At 46.3% G+C, this 18,221-nt stretch overlaps 1 protein-coding gene across 1 annotated transcript in view; it reads left to right on the forward strand.

Moving 5' to 3' along the window:
- Nucleotides 1-18,221, forward strand: part of LRRK1 (leucine rich repeat kinase 1) — a 71,097-nt gene that overhangs the window by 50,178 nt on the left and 2,698 nt on the right. Inside the window, exons 19-27 of the mRNA XM_034784902.1 lie at nucleotides 1,234-1,433; nucleotides 3,304-3,501; nucleotides 4,181-4,458; nucleotides 5,258-5,452; nucleotides 6,325-6,476; nucleotides 7,160-7,277; nucleotides 9,309-9,425; nucleotides 14,171-15,015; nucleotides 17,045-17,146. Coding sequence (XP_034640793.1) covers nucleotides 1,234-1,433; nucleotides 3,304-3,501; nucleotides 4,181-4,458; nucleotides 5,258-5,452; nucleotides 6,325-6,476; nucleotides 7,160-7,277; nucleotides 9,309-9,425; nucleotides 14,171-15,015; nucleotides 17,045-17,146 — 2,205 coding nt within the window. The remainder of the gene's footprint in view (nucleotides 1-1,233; nucleotides 1,434-3,303; nucleotides 3,502-4,180; nucleotides 4,459-5,257; nucleotides 5,453-6,324; nucleotides 6,477-7,159; nucleotides 7,278-9,308; nucleotides 9,426-14,170; nucleotides 15,016-17,044; nucleotides 17,147-18,221) is intronic.

The following is an 18,221-nucleotide window of genomic DNA, read 5'->3' on the forward strand; positions in this document are numbered from 1 at the left end:
CCAGGGGCTTTCCCTAAACAAGCGGCGTCCCAAGTTTGGGAAACACTGAATTCGCGTATAAAATGCGTGGAGGTCCTTCATAAGGACATCTGGGCACTTAGACAGCAGTCCTGTGACCTTTACAGCTCATGCTGTCTGTATGACTCAGATCTTTCTATTGGGCACATAGGCGCCAACTTTTCCCAGCACCCGTGGGAGCTCGTGACCTGCTGGCCCCGCCCCAACTCCACCCATGCCCTGCCCCTGCCTGCCCCCATTCCAACCCCTTCCCCAAAGCCCCCACCCCAACTCTGCCCCCTTCCTGCCTCTATTGGACTCCTTCCCCAAATCCCCGCCCAGCCCCGCCTCTTCCCCGAGCACGCTGCCTTCCCCACCCTGCCCCCTCCCTCCCAGTGCTTGCTGCTGCTGTGGCAGGAAGCACTGGGAGCTAGGGGGAGAAGTGGCGTGCTCAGGGCAGGAGGCGGAGGCGAAGCAGAGGCGGAGGTGAGGAGCTCCCCATGGGTGCTCCAGCCCCGGAGTCGGTGCCTATGATTGGACATGGTGCAGAGCTCTGAGGGCTCTAACCAGCTGCTCCCTGAGCTCCCAACATTTGCGCTGAGTCATGTATGCCCATCAAATAAATCATTTTAACAGCGGGTGTTCCTTTCTCCAGGTAGTTTTAATGGATCATTCTGGATAAACTTGCCAACACTGCGGCATGTGGGCCCTCATCGGGGGTGTCATTTGTGAGAGTTTTATTTGACTAATACAACAAGGAAAGTGGAAATGTTTGATGTCAGAGTGGCTGTAAAAGCTGTCTTGGGAAGGGTGGGGAAATGATGAACTGCAGCCTGGTAACAGCGGGCTGCTTAGAATAATCAGATTTCAGAGCACGGCCAAGTCCTGCTGGAAGGCAAAGGAAGTAAAACCCTATTAAACTGGCCACACGTTGTCCATATCAGCTGGATTTACATCATCAGCCTAGAAACGGAGCTTGGCACCTTGATGCCTTTTGGGATCTTGTTGGTTTCCGATGAGAGATGTTCGACTCAGTGGACAGCCCATTTTGCAGGTTTGCCCACGTCGCTCTTCCTGTGAGAAAAATGTGCAATGTGTACCAGCATGCAAAATATCTAAGGACAACAAAGTGACTTTTACAGTCTCATCCTCGCAGTGGAAACCTTTTATTGAGATGAAAATCTTTTTAAAAGTGTGAAAAAAATCAGATTAACTGTACAATTGACAGTTCCTTTAAACATATATATATTTTTTTTACATTACTGGCAGACTATTTCTGGAAAATAGTAAACTAGAATACAGTGAAAATGAAAACAATGTTCTTGGCCAGGGTGGAAGTGGAACCATTATATATCAGGCAAAATACCAAGGAAAACCAGTGGCAGTGAAGAGATATCAGATTAAGAAATGCAAGAGTTCTCCTAATTCGGCTACAGGTACAGTGCACAGAATGCGTGTGTGTGTGTGGGGGGGGGGTAATGTTTTTAAATCTGCTCTGTCCGTAATGAGTTTACGAGTTATGATTGAATCGTCTTCAGTCTGCTAAGGGCTGGCAGCATCTATTTAAATACAGCTTCCCAATATACAGCAAAACTTGTAAGGGAAGGAAGATTGATGTATTTGAAAAAAGCCTTTTTGGGTACATCTCTGCAGCAAAAAACAACAACAACCCTATAGCAGCAAATCTCGGCGCTTGGGTCAGTTGACTTGGAGTCATGGGGCTTTCGTTAGGAGGCTAATAATAGCAGTGTAGATGTTCCTGCTTGGGCCAGAGCCTGGTCTCTGAAACCTGGGGAGGAGGGAGGGTCTGGGAGCCCAGGCTCCAGCCTGAGCCTGAATGCCTACACTGCGATTTCTAGCCCCACAGCGCAAGCCCGAGTCAGCTGACCTGGGCTCTGAGACATGCTGCTGCAGAGGTTTTGTGCAGTGTAGGCTTACCCTATGAAAACATGCCTAAGAAATGGAGAACTGAGGCCAGATGGCGGTCATTGGCACACAGTGCACTTCCGCACTGGGGGTTCGAGTTGCATTCTCCGATTTGATGTGAAACCTCACGTGCTGGCCAGCAGGGGGCTGGGAGCTCTGACAAGGCGGACCCTCAGTTTGGGGGAGAAGACAAAATCTCCCTGCTTCCATCTTCCTCGTGACTTTCATAACCTGAGCCGTCTGGCTATAGAGAGGTGGTTGCATGGACAAGGCACTTGACTGGGACTCCAGAGATCTCGGTTCAGTTTCCAGCTGTGACCTTGGCCAAGTCATTTAATCAATCTGTACCTCAGTTCTCCATCTGTAAAATGGGGGTGATGATACTTCCTGTGTCTTTTCTACTTAGACTGTCAGCTTTTTGGGGCAGGGACTGTCTCTCATGTGTCTGTACAGCACCTAGCACTCGGCTTAATTGGGACCTCTACCATAATACAAATATTACTACTACTACTAACTCAGTCTTCATACCTTCTGAAAGCTGGTCTTCTCTGAGGTGCTCCCTTCACTGGGACTGATAGCGAGTCCTAGAAGTTAAACGCAGGAAAGGTCAGTTAGATCATCCGGTCAATCCCATGGGGGCTAGTATGGTGAGTCTACCAGTACTTTGGCCAGTTTAGTTTTAGATCACAAATCATGGGGCTTCCCTCATTGCCCCTGGGAGGCTATTCCACAGCCTTGGAGACTGGGAGAGAGCACCTCACTGTCCTCACTTCTGGTTTTAAAGGGGAAGCATACAGTGCCTCCATGAACTGTGGAGGAGCACAGCTACTGCACCAATGGCAAGCGCAAACAGCAAGGCTAGCCATGAATGGCCTCTGCTTTCCCTTAGCACGAGGACTGTTGTTGTGCACGGCTCCTGTGCTGGGGTTGCAGTCAGAGGGGGCAAGTCTCTTGCGCTGGAAGTTTTATATAATAGTAACATGCTGCTTATGAATTGCTGACTCCCTGCTCTAAAGAGAATAGGGACGGATTTTCAAAAGCACTTACATTATGGAAGAACACAAGTCCCACTGACTTTCAGTGGGTCTTACACTCCTAAGTCAAAAAATCCCACCCCCAGTTGCTTCCTAATGCACTTGTGTAACTCCCACTGACAGTAGCAATAATGCCTAATAGCAGCTCATGCTAAGGAGGGGAAGGCCCAAAGCAGCATAATCAGAATAAGCAAAGACATTGTTTGTTTCCTACAGTAGTTTTCTTAGCTCTTAGAATCCTATAAACAGTTTTAGCTTTCAAAGAAAACTGCTAAAGCCTCATTGCTTGGTTCACCTATTGCAATGCCATGTGCTGAAGTGAAAAGAGGCCTGTGTGTTTTGCTAGATACCATGCTGAAGCACTTGCGAGCTATGGACGCCATGAAGAACTTCTCAGAGTTCCGTCAGGAAGCCAGCATGCTCCACTCCTTGCAACACCCCTGCATCGTTTCCTTGATTGGGATTAGCATCCATCCTCTCTGTTTTGCCTTAGAGTTGGCCCCCTTGGGCAGCCTCACGACTGTGTTATCTGGAAAGTCCAAAGGTAACAGCCCCAAACCTGTTCCCTGAAAATAATGAAATCCCCATATCACAGTGTGAGCAAATGGCCTGCAACACTGAAGCTATTTTTTGAGAGGTAGAAGGAAATAATGTTTTTTTCCAAGTTCGGTGGGCAGCGATGGAATTTCTCTCAAGTTGGGACTTTGGTGGGGTCTCATGAAAACTGGCAATAAGGCTGAGCTTTTCAAAACTATGTAAGAAATGTGTATGCCCAGTTCCCCTTAAAATGAATGGGGATTGGGTATCCAAATATCATTTTAATTCTGCTTGTGCAATTTTCCCCATGCAAATCAGATATTTAGAGATCTAAATGCTATCTTATGTACCTGTAATTTTGCTGCTGTTAAATTAATGGTGTAAAATCCAGAACTGGGATGAGGCCCCTTTAATAACTTGGCCCTGTCTGCATATCAGCACTTTGTCTAGTTTCAGCCCAACATTAATTTTTATGAGAGCGTTATGAACCGCTGAAATTAAGGGGGTTAAAAAAAAATTGACAGAGTTCTGTCTAAAGTAACGTGAATGGTGCCCCTTCAGATCATCCCATTCAGAGTGACATTTTAACAGGTAGATTGTTTACACTAGGTCAGATTAAAATGACAAGAACTATCATCTTTATGAAAGTTTGTTCTACTGAACACAGCGTTTTTCCTTTATAACAGGGGCTTCCTTTGTGCCACTGGGGCATATGCTGACCCAGAAAATAGCATATCAGATTGCAACGGGCCTTGCCTACCTGCATAAGAAGAACATCATATTCTGTGACCTAAAGTCAGACAATATTTTAGTGTGGTCCCTGGACATTAAAGAGCATGTCAACATCAAACTGTCTGACTATGGGATTTCTCGGCAGTCATTCCATGAAGGAGCTCTTGGAGTGGAAGGCACTCCTGGATACCAAGCCCCAGAGATTAGGCCTCGAATAGTCTATGATGAAAAGGTAACTACGAAATTTCCATTAGAGTGGCACAACTCTCATCTATAATCCAGTGAAAAAGATGCTCATCAAGGCCCTTCATGGAGTTTTATCACATGTGCTGACTAAAGCCAAGGTTTTCAAAAGTGGGTGCCTAAAGTTGTGCTCCTGAATACATATTTAGGCACCTAGGTAAATAGCTTGATTTTCAGAGGTGCCCAACAACAAATTCTCTTCAGGTACTCAGCACCTCTAAAAAATCAGACCATTATTTAGGTGCCTAACTGGATTTAGGAATCTTAACTTGAGACACACACTTTTGCAAAGAGACCTGATTTAATGGAATCACTGATGAAGAAACTAAGTGTGGTGGTGGTGTGTTAACCGTCCTCAAGATATGAGCAAGGCACATGCAAACTGGACTCCTTGTTCATAACACTGATTGCAGCTAGATTGGAAATGTCTGTATGTGCCATGGACGATTCCTTGCGGGGAACAAAGTGATTTGGATTGTTCGTTTAGGTCCATTCATTCTTTCTAGAAGAAATTAACCCGGTGCGTACCAGCCAGCTTAAGGGCTATGCAGCACTTAAGAGATGCCTAAGCCTGGCCCACTGCACAGGGGTGCATTTCACCTTCCATGCATGTGCTGCTGATCTTATTTTATTACCTCTTAATGCTTGTTTATGTATTGTTTGGTTTCCATCACTGCTGTCAATGTTATCCCAAATTCTAGCAATACAATAAAACTCCCTTCCAAAGAAATAGCCATACCCCATCTATGGAGGCAGCTAATTGCTTAACTGTGTGATATTTGCCGTAGGTGGACATGTTCTCCTATGGAATGGTCCTATATGAACTATTGTCTGGACAGCGGCCTGTGCTCGGACAACATCAGCTTCAGATTGCGAAGAAGTTGTCTAAAGGGATCCGGCCCATTCTGGGGCAGCCGGGGGAAGTGCAGTTCCACAGAATGCAGACGCTCATGATGGAATGTTGGGACACTAAGCCAGAAAAGGTACAAGGGGGGCCTGACAATTGATGCTTTTCGACCATTTATCTACTGCTTGTTACCGGGGCAGCCCCCCTCTACATGCTAAGGGCTAGATCCTCAGCTGGTATCAATGGGCACTGCTCCGCTGACATCAGTGGAGACGCTCCACCCGTTTACACCTGCTAGTGATTGGGCCCTTGACTTCCATTGACTTCAGTTTGGGTTCCATGAGTGGAGCAACGGTATGCTTACCCTTAAGGTGAAATCATGGCCTATTGAAGTCAATGGCAAAACTCTCATTGACTTCAGTGGGGCAAGATTCCACCCTTGATTACTAAAAACCACTGATGTGTCATGCTGTGAATACATCTATAAGGAATTCAGGAGCTTTGAAAAAAAGGCACCATGGGGACAGGAAAGGGTTTCAAATACAAAAGGAGATTACACTGTACGATATCTTTCTTTAATCATTTTGCATGTTTGGAGCCACAGTCCTTCACGTAAGGGCCAGGCAGAGCTTTGATTTACAAACACTTATACTCTGTGATGAGCGTGGCTCTCTTCCCTAAATTTTCAAAGCGCAAGAGGCTCATAGATAAAATCCTAATGAGAGAGGGGTGGAAGGAGAGGGATCAGCCTTGATTCTTGTAATTTATGTTGGTTTTACACTGAAATGCAAAGCTCAGGGAGCACCTATGGGACAGGATTTTGAAAGAAGTTTAAGGGATTTGGTGCAGATTTGGGCACCCTTAGGTTCTTTTGAGCTCCGCAGCCTATGGAACTATAGATGTAATAAATAGTGATTATTATGAATGTATTGTTTATTCTTGACCTGCAAAAGAATCTCTGCTGTGTACACACTATTCAGCGTATGTACTTTTTATTTTTTTTCTCAGCGTCCATTGGCCATTTCTGTTGTAGGACAGATGAAAGATCCTACGTTTTCTACTTTCATGTACCTGCTGTGTTGTGGGAAGCAGTCTTCCTTCTTTTCTTCCCAAGGCCAAGAATACACTGTGGTATTCTGGGATGGGAAGGAAGACACCAGGTAGATGGTTTGTTTTTATCCTTTTCTATTCTTCCTTGCTTTCACTATTTGTCATTCATAGCATTTGGTTGATTACTTAAGCCATACATTATTATTTCTGCTCCCTAATTGGATAACTAAATCATTTTAGACAGGAGAGTAACAAGTTATGCACATCTCTTACATATTTCAGAACTTATAACTACTTATGCTAAAATAGTTGCAACTTCTGGGATTCATATACCCATTTTTGAATACCCAGGGTTTGTTCAAATACCCATATAAAATCAGAGTGAATCATAGTGAAACAAACATAGTGCTTTTATTCACAAAAATATTCATTAATCAAATTTTTAAAAATTATGTTACCACCTCAAGGGCCTTCATCCTTTCTTGATGTGTCACTTCTTTCATTTAGCCAGCAAAATAATCAGAGTAACAAGACAACAGTTGGAGTACACTTAGCAAACAGTTAATAGCAGAAAGAGCTTTTAAGTGTCTGAATTTTTTTCCCTTTATGATATACTTTCCTCTCCCCAAAAAAAGATTATGGGTAGCTAAGGAGCTGACAGTATGCATGATCTGGCCAAAAATACTAGGCGATCTCCAAATTGTACAGTGTAAACACATTAATTGCAAATACTTGCTAATGCTGTTTTACTGTTGGCACCGTTGCAATAGCAAATTACATTTGCTCCTTTCAGAAACTACACTGTGGTAAATACAGAGAAAGGACTCATAGAAGTGGAGAGAATGAGCTGCCCAGGAATGAAGTTATGCTGCCAGTTAAAAGTTCAGAGTGCACTATGGACTGCCACAGAGGTAAACGTTATCCGAAATGTGAGCTCTTCTTGTTGGTTGTGTGCGCTTCATTGCCCTACTGGAGAAATCTTTATTCGTGTGTGTTATAAAGAAACATGCTATTAGCTTAATAAATTAGTAATGTAAAGCTCAGAGAATCCGCATGACAATGGATGTCTCAAATGGGCAATCAAACTTTACATCTGCTTTCTCACTGGTATATTGTTTCCACCTGTTATTTAGCTAGTGTTTAGAGCCTACTGGTCCCAAGACCATGGTTCTGCCGTTCTGAATGAACATGGAAACGACAGCTGTCCAACATAAAACTGTCTCAGGTTATAGCACACCAGCACTGAGAGATTCTATCTGATAAAGAATCCTATCTGTAAGTCAGTGTTTCCCAAATTTGGGACGCCGCTTGTGTAGGGAAAGCCCCTGGCGGGCAGGGCCGGTTTGTTTACCTGCCACGTCCGCAGGTCCGTCTGATCGCTGCTGCTCCAGGCCAATGGGAGCTGCTGGAAGCGGTGGCCAGTACGTCCCTTGGCCCGTGCCACTTCCAGCAGCTCCCATTGGCCTGGAGCAGCGAACCACGGCCAGTGGGAGCCACAATCGGCCGGACCTGCAGACGGGGCAGGTAAACAAACCAGCCCGGCCCGCCAGGGGCTTTCCCTACACAAGCGGCGTCCCAAGTTTGGGAAACACTGCTGTAAATGATAAGGGGAAGGGGTGGACGAAAACACATTGAGACTGGGGATTTAAAAAGAGGATGAAGGGAGTTGGAAGTTAGTGGGAAATGGGGGCCTATCTCTCCTATGCCCTTTAAAATCCCTGCCTAAGAAGATAAGACCAAGATAGCGCAGTGGATTTATCTCTCTAGGTCCCTATCTACTCCTCCGACAGAACTATGTTGAGTGTAACCAGGCTCTGACACAAAACAAGAATGTTCTTGCAAAAGCCGTTGAACCATTATAAATGAATTGCTAAAAGTCAGAGCTTCACAAATGGAAAAAGGGCTAGATGAATTGGGTGAATTATTTGTAATAGATCATTCAATCAGCTCTAATTGCGTGTGCATGGACACTGGAGCTGAGTGAAAATTGGAATTTACATCCCTGCAGGTAATTCTGATATTTTGACATTTTATTTGTCCTGAATCAGGTCAAAAAAAGTTTAAAATATAGGCATTTTTCACAGAAAGAAAAGATCAGAAAAATTTAAATTTAGAAAGGTTGAAACATTTCATTTTGACATTTTTGATTAAAAATTAAATATTTTGACAAATGAGATATTTTGTTTCAACTGGAACTGAAATTAAAAGTTTAGTTTTAAGTAACTTCAGCATTAAACTGCATCTTCTTACGGTGCCACACCGTTTCCTCAGAGCTGTAGTTCTGTTTTTTCATGCCCTCATTCTTTTGTATGGGCTGGGCTCCCAGGCTGGACTACATCTCCCATGATAAACCCTACAGCTTGTTCAGAGGGGAAACTGCAGTGCATCATGGGAGCTGTAGTGCAGCCAAGAGGCCCAGTCCATATAGTAGGGTGGGGGCATGAAGCATCTGAACTACATCTTCCATAAGGCAATGCAATACCTCAGGGAGATGCAGTTTGACGTTGAACTGACTCAAAATGAAATATTTTGGTTCGGTTCAGCAAACTAACCAAAACAACATATGTAATTTTGATTTTCCTGGCAGAAAATTCCCTAATAACGTTAGTAGATGTGAACTATGTGTGGAGTCAATCATATTTTCACCTGATTGCAGATTTGGTAAAAATCTGATCCTTGTACATTGCATTAAGGGGAATCCAAGCCTCTCCAGCCAGATCACAGAAGCCAAAGCAATCATCCGGGAGAGGACTTTTAAGATAAAAGTTGGCCAAAAAAGAACTAAATTAAATCCAAAGTGGAGATTTTTGACTTCCAGAAATACAAATTGGACCGTTTTATAGGGAACAAATTTGAGACAGTTTACGTGTTCATGTGAAAAGCAGCTAAGTTAAATTATTACTGAATTCAACATAATTTCATCTGCTCTTGTTCATTTGCAGGACCAGAAGATTTATGTATATGGCTTACAAGGCATGTGTCCTTTAAATACTCCACAAAAGGGATTAGACACTCCGGCTACCGTGAGCTGCTTCTTAGCAGTGCCTGTTATAAAAAAGGTAAAGAGGAATGTTTCTCACCATTGGAAAAGGGTATCAGTTGAACCAAAGGCTCTGCTTATGGAGTCCAAGATAATGTTGTTTTTCACTATCCTCTGCATAACTAAAGGACATTGCTGTGATCTCCTCTACACTAGAACTTGCTGGCAGAGCAAAAAGAGCAGTTTACAGGTCTCTGCTTCCCAGCCAAGGAGAGCAGAGGCCTGAAAGTGGTATGGAGAGAACTTGAGGCAGGAGGGTCTAGAAATAGCACTTCAGAACCTGCTAGGGTGGTAGTCAAAATACACCTGCTTTCTTTACATTGAAGCTTTCCAGCTGCATTTCCACCTCATCATTAGAAAAAAATTAGTGTAAGTGAATGAGAAGATGGGTAGAAGGGAAGTAACTGAGTGATTAGGATAGATACTGGTTAATTCCTAATGTAGGACTTGAGTATTTCTTTTAAGCGCATATTTATTGGAAAGTCTACATGTATACATGCATAAGTATCTCCTATGCCTTAGCAATAGCCCTTTTTCTCTTGGGTTAGGAATTTGCATACAACAAAAGGCAGGCTAGGGATATTATCTCCCCCTGGTAATAACAACGGGAGGCATTACGTGGTGTATAGCTAGCAGTCTTCTTTTTGGAGACATTTAAAATCCTAGCATGAGCAGGCTCTTAAGAGAAATGTGGCATTATTGGCTATTACCGTCAAGTTTTAGGATATATATAAAAATATTTTCTGATTGGTTAGATTATCCTCGGTTTTACCTGTAACCATCTAGAGTGAAAAAGTCACATTATTATCCATTTATTTTCAATATCTCTAATTATCTGAAAGCTTATTCGCATGCCAACATGCTATGTCTAGTAACTGCACAGAACAGTTTTCACAGTGGTAATGAGGTTGTGGGGAGTTATTTTATACCCTGTGTTCATTCTGTGTTACTGTGCATTTCTGATTCAGTGGCTCAGACTGCTGTATAGTTAGTGAGATGTGTCCCTGAACAGAGGGTGAGCGCAGGGTTAGTGTGCGCTGCTTACATCCCACCTCGCCCTTCGGGTAAGTGGGATTTACAGGGTGCACAGACCTGGTGCTGACACAGGAATGAATTTCACCTTCTGGGAGGCTGCTCCTGTTGACTTTTTCTGGCTCCCAAAGCTACAGAACTTTTCCTCCCCGATATTTGATGCCTGACACCTGACTTATCTTTCTTCTGCTACCTTGTATTTTGTCCAGAAGAGTAGAATGTGCCTTTCACTTTGAGACTTTCTGCTGTCACACTGATTACAACCCTATGGGATTTCTAGTGGGTCCTAGGTCTCCTGGATTCTTTCCAGATTGTGATATGTCTAGTGACTGTAATAAATAATTCCAGGCCCTACAATAATATTGAATCTAAACAATTCTCCCTCCCCGTTCCCCCCCCCCCCCCCCCCAATTAATGTCCTTTCAGCAGAATTCCTTCTAGGATATTTTTTTCTCCTTTCTGTGTATGGCCTTATCTGTGTATGGCCAGGCCAATCACCAGGAGGAAGTGCATGCAAGGTCTGCAAGAAGCTAAACTTGTTTACAAGAGTTGACAATTTTGCTGAACGAGTCACATAAGGCCTGTTGTCTTAATTGGTCAAGCTTGCTGTATGGAATAAGCCTCTAAAGAGAAAAGAATCTTGCGCTAAGGCAGATGGGAACATCGGCCTTTTCCAAGCACAAGAGCCAGCTAGCTGATTAAACCTGAAGTAACACACAGTCAGATCACTGCCCTGGGATTTTGCTCATAAGGGAAATACTTTTGACTGGCTACATTTGGGAAGACAGATCCAAAAGAATAGTTTCCCATGCTTCTTTTCTCATCCAAAGGAAACACCATAGACATTTGAAAGGCACAGAGTGAAGCCCTGAAAATAAACCCTCCGCCTCAAAAAACAAAACAAAACAAAACAAAACAAACCACCAGAGGAACTGAAAGTGTAATTTTGGTGGTTAATTTTTATGATTAATTCTGATGACCAGATAACAATAAAATCCTCCAGACCCCCCCAAAAGCAATTTCCTTTTCAATCTGTTTCCAATATTTTCACAAAGAAAAGCAAGAGAGAGGTTGGAACGTGTGTCGGGACCTGGCCTTCATAAGGAGCCTAGAACACAAAAAAACAAAAGCTGCATTTAAAAGCTGTAGCCTGCCAAAGTCTTCTGTGCCAGAAGGATCAGCCAGGGAAATGGGATGGGGGAGTGACAAAGTCTGTGTTGTTTGAGGACTTCGTTTACCTGGTATCTGGTGAATTCCAGTAGGCTTTAAGCCTTACACTGTACTGTAGTTATGAGGACAGAACGTCTTGGCGCAGGCTCACCCTCTGTGCTGTACAGTATGGCACACGCCCCCATCTAGAGGCCATTCTCACTGGCACAGCTGGACTTTTGGCAGGCCAGAGGCTTCCAATGCAGTTTTGTTTCTGTGTTTTCGTTGGCTCTTCTCTCCGCTAAAATGTCGCAAGTGAATTCCAAGAAAGTTACTTAACGTTAACGGAGGCTGCTGTGCTGCTTGGGTTTGGTCACTTTTTTAATACCATGGTTTGGAGAGGTCTGCCTTGCGTCCACCACCTCCCAACACACTGGTGCCTTGATAGCATCAATGAAGTGTCTAGCCCTTGTGAGCATGTGGCTTTCATAGCTCTTGCATGTTAAGTGGCTAGCACTCTTACCTCGGGATATGCAGTGACAAATGTGGGTTCAAGCCCCTTCTTGGGGCAGGAATTCTCATGCCATGCTTGCCAAAGTGTTGGGGGCAACCTCAGTGCCTGAATAAAACAGGTTCTAATGTCCCAGGCTTGAATCATGCTGTGGCTGAGCATAAAATGGCTGCTGAATTTGCCTCCACAGTGATGGTGTTAACGTTGTCTAAGTGTTTTGTAATATTCCTTGGGATATATTGGGCCCGATCCCCAGCTAGTATAGTTGACGCAGCTGTGTTGACTTCAGTGAAGCTATGCTGAATTATACACACTGAGAAGCTGGCCCATTGAGTCTGAAAGCTACCTTGTTCTGTTCTGTTGTAGCTGACACGAACCAAGGAGATCAAATAGACTTTTATGATGCTAAGCCAAAAGAAATGCATCGCTTGCTAGCCAGACTGACTTCTCCCAAGGCACTTAGTTGCGGAGGAGTTGAAAAGATCTAACCGTGACTCAGAGCTGGGGATGGGGGCGGAAGGAGTGAAAGGTCAGAGAATAGCTTTCACTGTCCAGCTAAAGCCTGCTAAAATGTGGCTAGTAGAACTGACTGACAATTCCCCATCAAAACTCTTTAATGTAAAATGACCTTCTGTGACGTAATGTTTAGGACACCCAGATCTGCGAGCTACTCTGTTATCCCTCTGTCTTAGCAAGAGTGAGAGCTTTGCTACCGCTAAGATGTGTCAGCTCCCTGATGCACCAGCCTTGCAGCATACTCTTCAAGACTCTGCCAGTCTAAACTTGGCCTTGCAGGTAACAATCAGTGAACCTCAGTTCCCCACAGATATCCCACTGCAGTGTCCCGTCACTCACTGGACACTCTTAGAAATTTCTATGTTCGCTGCCTCCAAAAGGACAGAGCACACATCAGCCTATCAGGAGACTCACACTTCACTTTAATACACAGCATTGAGATGATTTTGTAACAAAAGAAGACTAGGTTTGTTAACAAAGAACAGAGATCTAAGTGACACTAAACAAGGGGAAAAGAGACAGGTCTGGTTACAAACAAAACAAAATGAAACATGCTTTCTAGTGACTAAATCTTAATCTTAGCAAGTTACAATCTTTTCCTAAGCAGTTTTCTTACTCACATAAAGTTACCAGCATCTGCAGCCTGCCAGACCAGGGGATCCAACTTTCACAGGTTGCTGTTCCCAGTGTTCTCTAAGTGATGGGTTACTCTGTCTTTTTGCTCCCCTTTGTGTTATGGATATAGATGTTGATTTTTGACCTTTTATGACCTAAATGGCCTGTGACTCACCTCCTTGTGTGACTGCCCTTCTCCCTGTGTGATAAGCTAAGCTCTGTGGAGGTGCTTGGGCTAGAATTTCTTAGGCCTAGTCTACACTAGGGGTGGAGATCGACCTAAGATACGCAACTTCAGCTACGAGAATAGCGTAGCTGAAGTCGGCGTATCTTAGTTTGACTTACCTTGCGTCCTCACGGCGCGGAGTCAATTGCTGCGGCTGCCCCGTCAACTTTGCTTCCGCCTCTTGCCAAGCTGGAGTACAGCAGTCGACGGGAGAGCGATCGGGGATCAATTTATCGCGTCTACGCTACACGTGTAGACGTAGACTTAGTTATACTCGGCAGAGGAGCCTCGGCCCTTGGCCTTGGCCTTGGAACTCATTCCCCCTGCCTTGGTCTGAAATCGCCTGAATTTGCTGACTTTTGGGGCATGCTGCAAAATCATGTTTGTACCAGGAGTGGGTCCTGGTTTGAGGGTTGTACCTAGGAAGGGTAAGGTACTTGTCAGGGTCAGGCTCCTGGGTTTGGTTTTCACAGTATGATAAAGTGTTAAGAGGCACCAAGCACCTGGGATAGACACATTCTTACAGTCTGATACATTGGAAAAACCCAACTCCCCTTCTGTGAGGTGAGCGTTATTCTATCTGTTTCACAGCTGAGGGAGCCGAGACATAGGGAGGGTTCTGGCATGTGCCCGTGGTCACACAGTGAGTCAGATTCCCAAGATACCATCTACATAGAGAAACAAATCTCTCTCTCTCTCTCTCTCTCTCCCACAGAACTCCTACCTGGTGCTGGCTGGACTGTCAGATGGACTTGTGGCAGTTTTTTCAGTGGCACGTGGCATCCCAGAGGACAGCTGCTCCTACTTGTGCTCACACACTGCAAATAGGTCCAAGTTCAACATCTTGGACAGTGACCCCCGGCAGAACCCCTACCCTGTGAAAGCCATGGAAATAACAAACAGCGGTGCCGAGGTCTGGTACAGCAATGGCCCTGGGATTCTCATCATAGACTGCGTGACCATAGATATAAACAGGAGGCTGGAGCCCTACAACCCTCCATCTGTGATCACATCTATGGCGTGTAACTCCGAGTACCATGGGGAGGAAGTGATTTGGTGCCTGGATGATAAAACGAACTACCTGGTGATGTACCATACTGCAACCTATCAGCTCTGCGCGCGGTACTTCTGTGGTGACCGCAGCCCTTTAAGAGACATGTTTACAATCCAGCAGCCTTCCGCAGGGATCCCTGCTACAACAGCTGTACACAGGACGGTGCTTGAGAGTAACTCTCTGGCTGACATGAGCATTATCTACAGCCCGGAGCTGGGCACACAAATATTAAACCATCAGGACTCCCTCACAGACTATTGCTCCGTGTCTTCTTACTCATCCTCCCCTTCTAACAGAATAACTAGGTCCTTCTCCAGTCTGCCGAGCTCCCCTGCAAGCTCATCTAGCGCGCCTTTCTCCATGGATTGCGAGGAGTCCGACAAGTTTCATGAACTGATCCCTTCCCCAGACAGATCTGAAAATGATGCTACACCAACAGATGAGAACACATCTCATCTCCAAGCTGTAAAGATTCTTCCAGTTAAAGACCTCATCTGGATCCCGAGGTAAACACATACTCAGCAAACCAGATCCGAGTCACAAGTGGAGCATGAGTTAGTTTGGCTTTAGGGAAGCTCTCAAGGACTTGGGTTTTGTTTCTAATTGTAATTTCACATCAAACTTACCCAGGGTGGTGTCTAGCAGTAAGATTCAACAAAAAAACTACGTAACTGTCCCAGAATTTCAAGTTAGAAACCAACATTTCTACAACTTTTGGATGGTATCTAGCATTGCCCATTTGGCAAATTTGAGGTCTGGCAGGATTGTTTCCATTAGGACAAGAAATCCTGATACAAATCAGGTGTATTCTTGGTGCCATCTTGTTTATTTAAAAAAAAAAAATGTACTCAAAAACTTGTTTCCATGGACAGAGTAGAAACGAACATCAGCAGGCAGTTTTCTTGCCCAGAAATCCCCACACCTGCCACTCTTGTGAATCCTCTGCCCAAGAAGCTGTCCCTCTGCCTCTTCTCAGGGTCATGTTCACCACTGCTTTTGCTGGCTTTCTGCCTCTAAGGCAGAGGTGAAAGTGGGCCGGTACGGGTCAGTATGGCGTACCGGTAAGAAGTGGCCGCCGGTACCAGCCTGTACACAGCCCACGGTAAAGCATTGCCTTGGCAGTGCTTTAAGGACCCTCCTTAAATCACTGGCGCGGCAGCACTTTAACATCGCTGTCCCTTTTGCCCCTCCCACCCCCCAGGGCCGCTGACAGGAGTGGCAAAAGGGGCAGCTGCTCCAGGGCCTGGCAATTTAAAAGGGCCCGGGGCTGCCGGCCACCTCTACCGCAGCAGTGGCCGGAGCCCCAGGCCCTTTAAATCACCGCCAGGCAACATAGAAGGGCTGGCTGGGGGAGGCTGACCCCTCCCAGCCCCACCCCTTCTGTCCGTGGCCCCATCCCTTTAAAGTTATTTACCTTACTTTCACCCCTGCTCTAAGGGTATGTCTATGCTGCAATGAAAGCCTAGGGTAAGTGGAATTGGAGTCAGCGGACCCTGGGTTAGAAAACCCAGAGCTTCAGCTTCTACACTGATTGTCAACTCTAGGTTAAGAATTTTTTAACCAGGACCCAAACCTGGGTATCCAGCATCCACACCGTGGTATGCAGATCTGAGTCCGACTAGCCATATCCCAGACGTCCTAGTTCAGTGGTTCTCAGACTGGGGCCCCCGCTTGGGTAGGGAAAGCCCCTGGCGGGCTGGGCCGGTTTGTTTACCTGCTGCATCCGCAGGTCCGGCCGATCGCGGCTCCAGTGGCCCCAGTTCGCTGCTCCAGGCCAATGGGAGCTTCTGGAAGCGGCCCCAGTTTGAGAACCACTGTCCTAGTTCCCTTCCAGCATGTGGCCGCTCTAGCCCTTTGTTCCTGGTGCAATGTGGGAAAACTTGATTGTCCACCAAACCTGACTGTCCAGAGGACAAAGAAAATCAGCCAATAGGATTGTGGGATACTTTAGCAGATTCCCAGAACATGAGTCCAGTGGGGCTGTGTCCACACTGGAAAGCAATAGGGCTTGAATACTGGGTCCCGGTTTGACTCAGGCTTGGACCCTCCACCCCCCATGGGGTCCTTCAACCCTGGGTCTGAGCCCTGGGTTAGCGTGATGTGTGTGTAAAGAGAAGGGAGTTAGGCTTGAGCCGGAGTGCAAACCCCCTGGGCCTACATTGCAGTGTAGATGTACCCTAACCTGCACACACCCTGCTGCCAATATCCCTGCATTTGCAGCCAGAGAAACCCCTCAGTCCACGTGGCTTAGTGCTGACCTTCCAGGGCCTTCACTGGCCTATTGCTTTGAGTGGGCAATTGTCTGCAATTGTTTTTATGACATAAGGAACTTGATTGCTCCTCCTTTTGAGCCTGAAAGAGAGTGTTTGGTACACCCATTGTCTTTAACCAGGTCTGTGAGCCTCTCTGGATTTCAGACCTACCCCCCTGCTGGCAGCTTCAGCATATGTAATCGGAAAAGCTACTGTACGTGTGCTTTCCCTGACTGTCCATGGCCCATGTTGTTGAGCATGATTGTCTCACTTTTGTCTGTAGGCGAGGTGGCGACATCATAGTTATCGGGCTGGAGAAGGAATGTGGCACGCAGCGCGGCAGAGTCATTGCCGTATTGAAGGCCGGAGAACTGGCTCCCTATGGGTGAGATTGAATTAGAGCCTGTATTGCATGTTCACAAAGGATTCCATCGGGAAATGTACCATCAGTGTCAGGGTGCAAGGCCTGCAATCCTCCAATTGGCCTCTCTCCCTTCGGGGCATTCTAGTGTGGATTCTATGCCATAGAGCAGGGATCGGCAACCTTTGGCACGCGGCCCGCCAGGGTAAGCCCCCGGCGGGCCAGGCCAGTCTGTTTACCTGCCCCGTCTGCAGGCCCGGCCGATTGCAGCTCCCACTGGCTGCGGTTCACTGCTCCAGGCCAATGGGGGCTGCAGGAAGCAGCGGGCACCAAGGGATGTGCTGGCCGCCACTTCCCGCAGCCCCCATTGGCCTGGAGCAGCGAACCACGGCCAGTGGGAGCCACGATTGGCCGAACCTGCGGACGCGGCAGGTAAACAACCCAGCCCGCCAGGGAGCTTACCCTGGTGGGCCGCGGGCTTAAGGTTGCCAATCCCTTCCATAGAGCAAGCTCCCAGCTGGAGGAGTCACTGTGATTAGGCTTCAGTTACACAGACAGGCCCTCAGTGCAAGTTAGAGCAGCCCTGAGGCTGGGATGGCCCAGGATTGGTAGAGCAGAGCATGCCCTGAGGCTGGGATGGCCCCTCCTGCTCCTTATCCTGGAACAAGCAGGAGAAGTTGGGATAGATCCTCTCCCGCATGCCAGATCAATCCAAATTGGCTTCTTCAGGCAATGGTCATGATCTGCCCCAGAAACATCATAGCAAGTTACACCTCCAGAGCTCTAACTGGCTGCCTTGTTTCCCAAGCTGGGATCAGTGTGAAGATAGCGCCTCTCATTTTGCAAAAGGTGATGTTGCGATAACTCTTGGCCCAATCCTGCCAGGTGCTGCCTTCCTGGGCTTTGCAGGCACCCGGCACCTGGCAGGAGGTCCTCAGTGCTCGGCAGACTCAGTCCCTGCGTGAAGAACAAGAAGTGTATTTACTACAGAGCGCAGTGCTTGTCTGTGGCTTCATTCACTCAGAGCAGGTTGACGTTCTGGCTCTAAATAAGCACCTTTGTACCAGCTGTGGCTCCTGGCACTCTGTGGAAAACCGTT

This window comes from Trachemys scripta, chromosome 10 (assembly GCF_013100865.1).
Source record: "Trachemys scripta elegans isolate TJP31775 chromosome 10, CAS_Tse_1.0, whole genome shotgun sequence".
Lineage (NCBI taxonomy): Eukaryota > Metazoa > Chordata > Testudines > Emydidae > Trachemys > Trachemys scripta.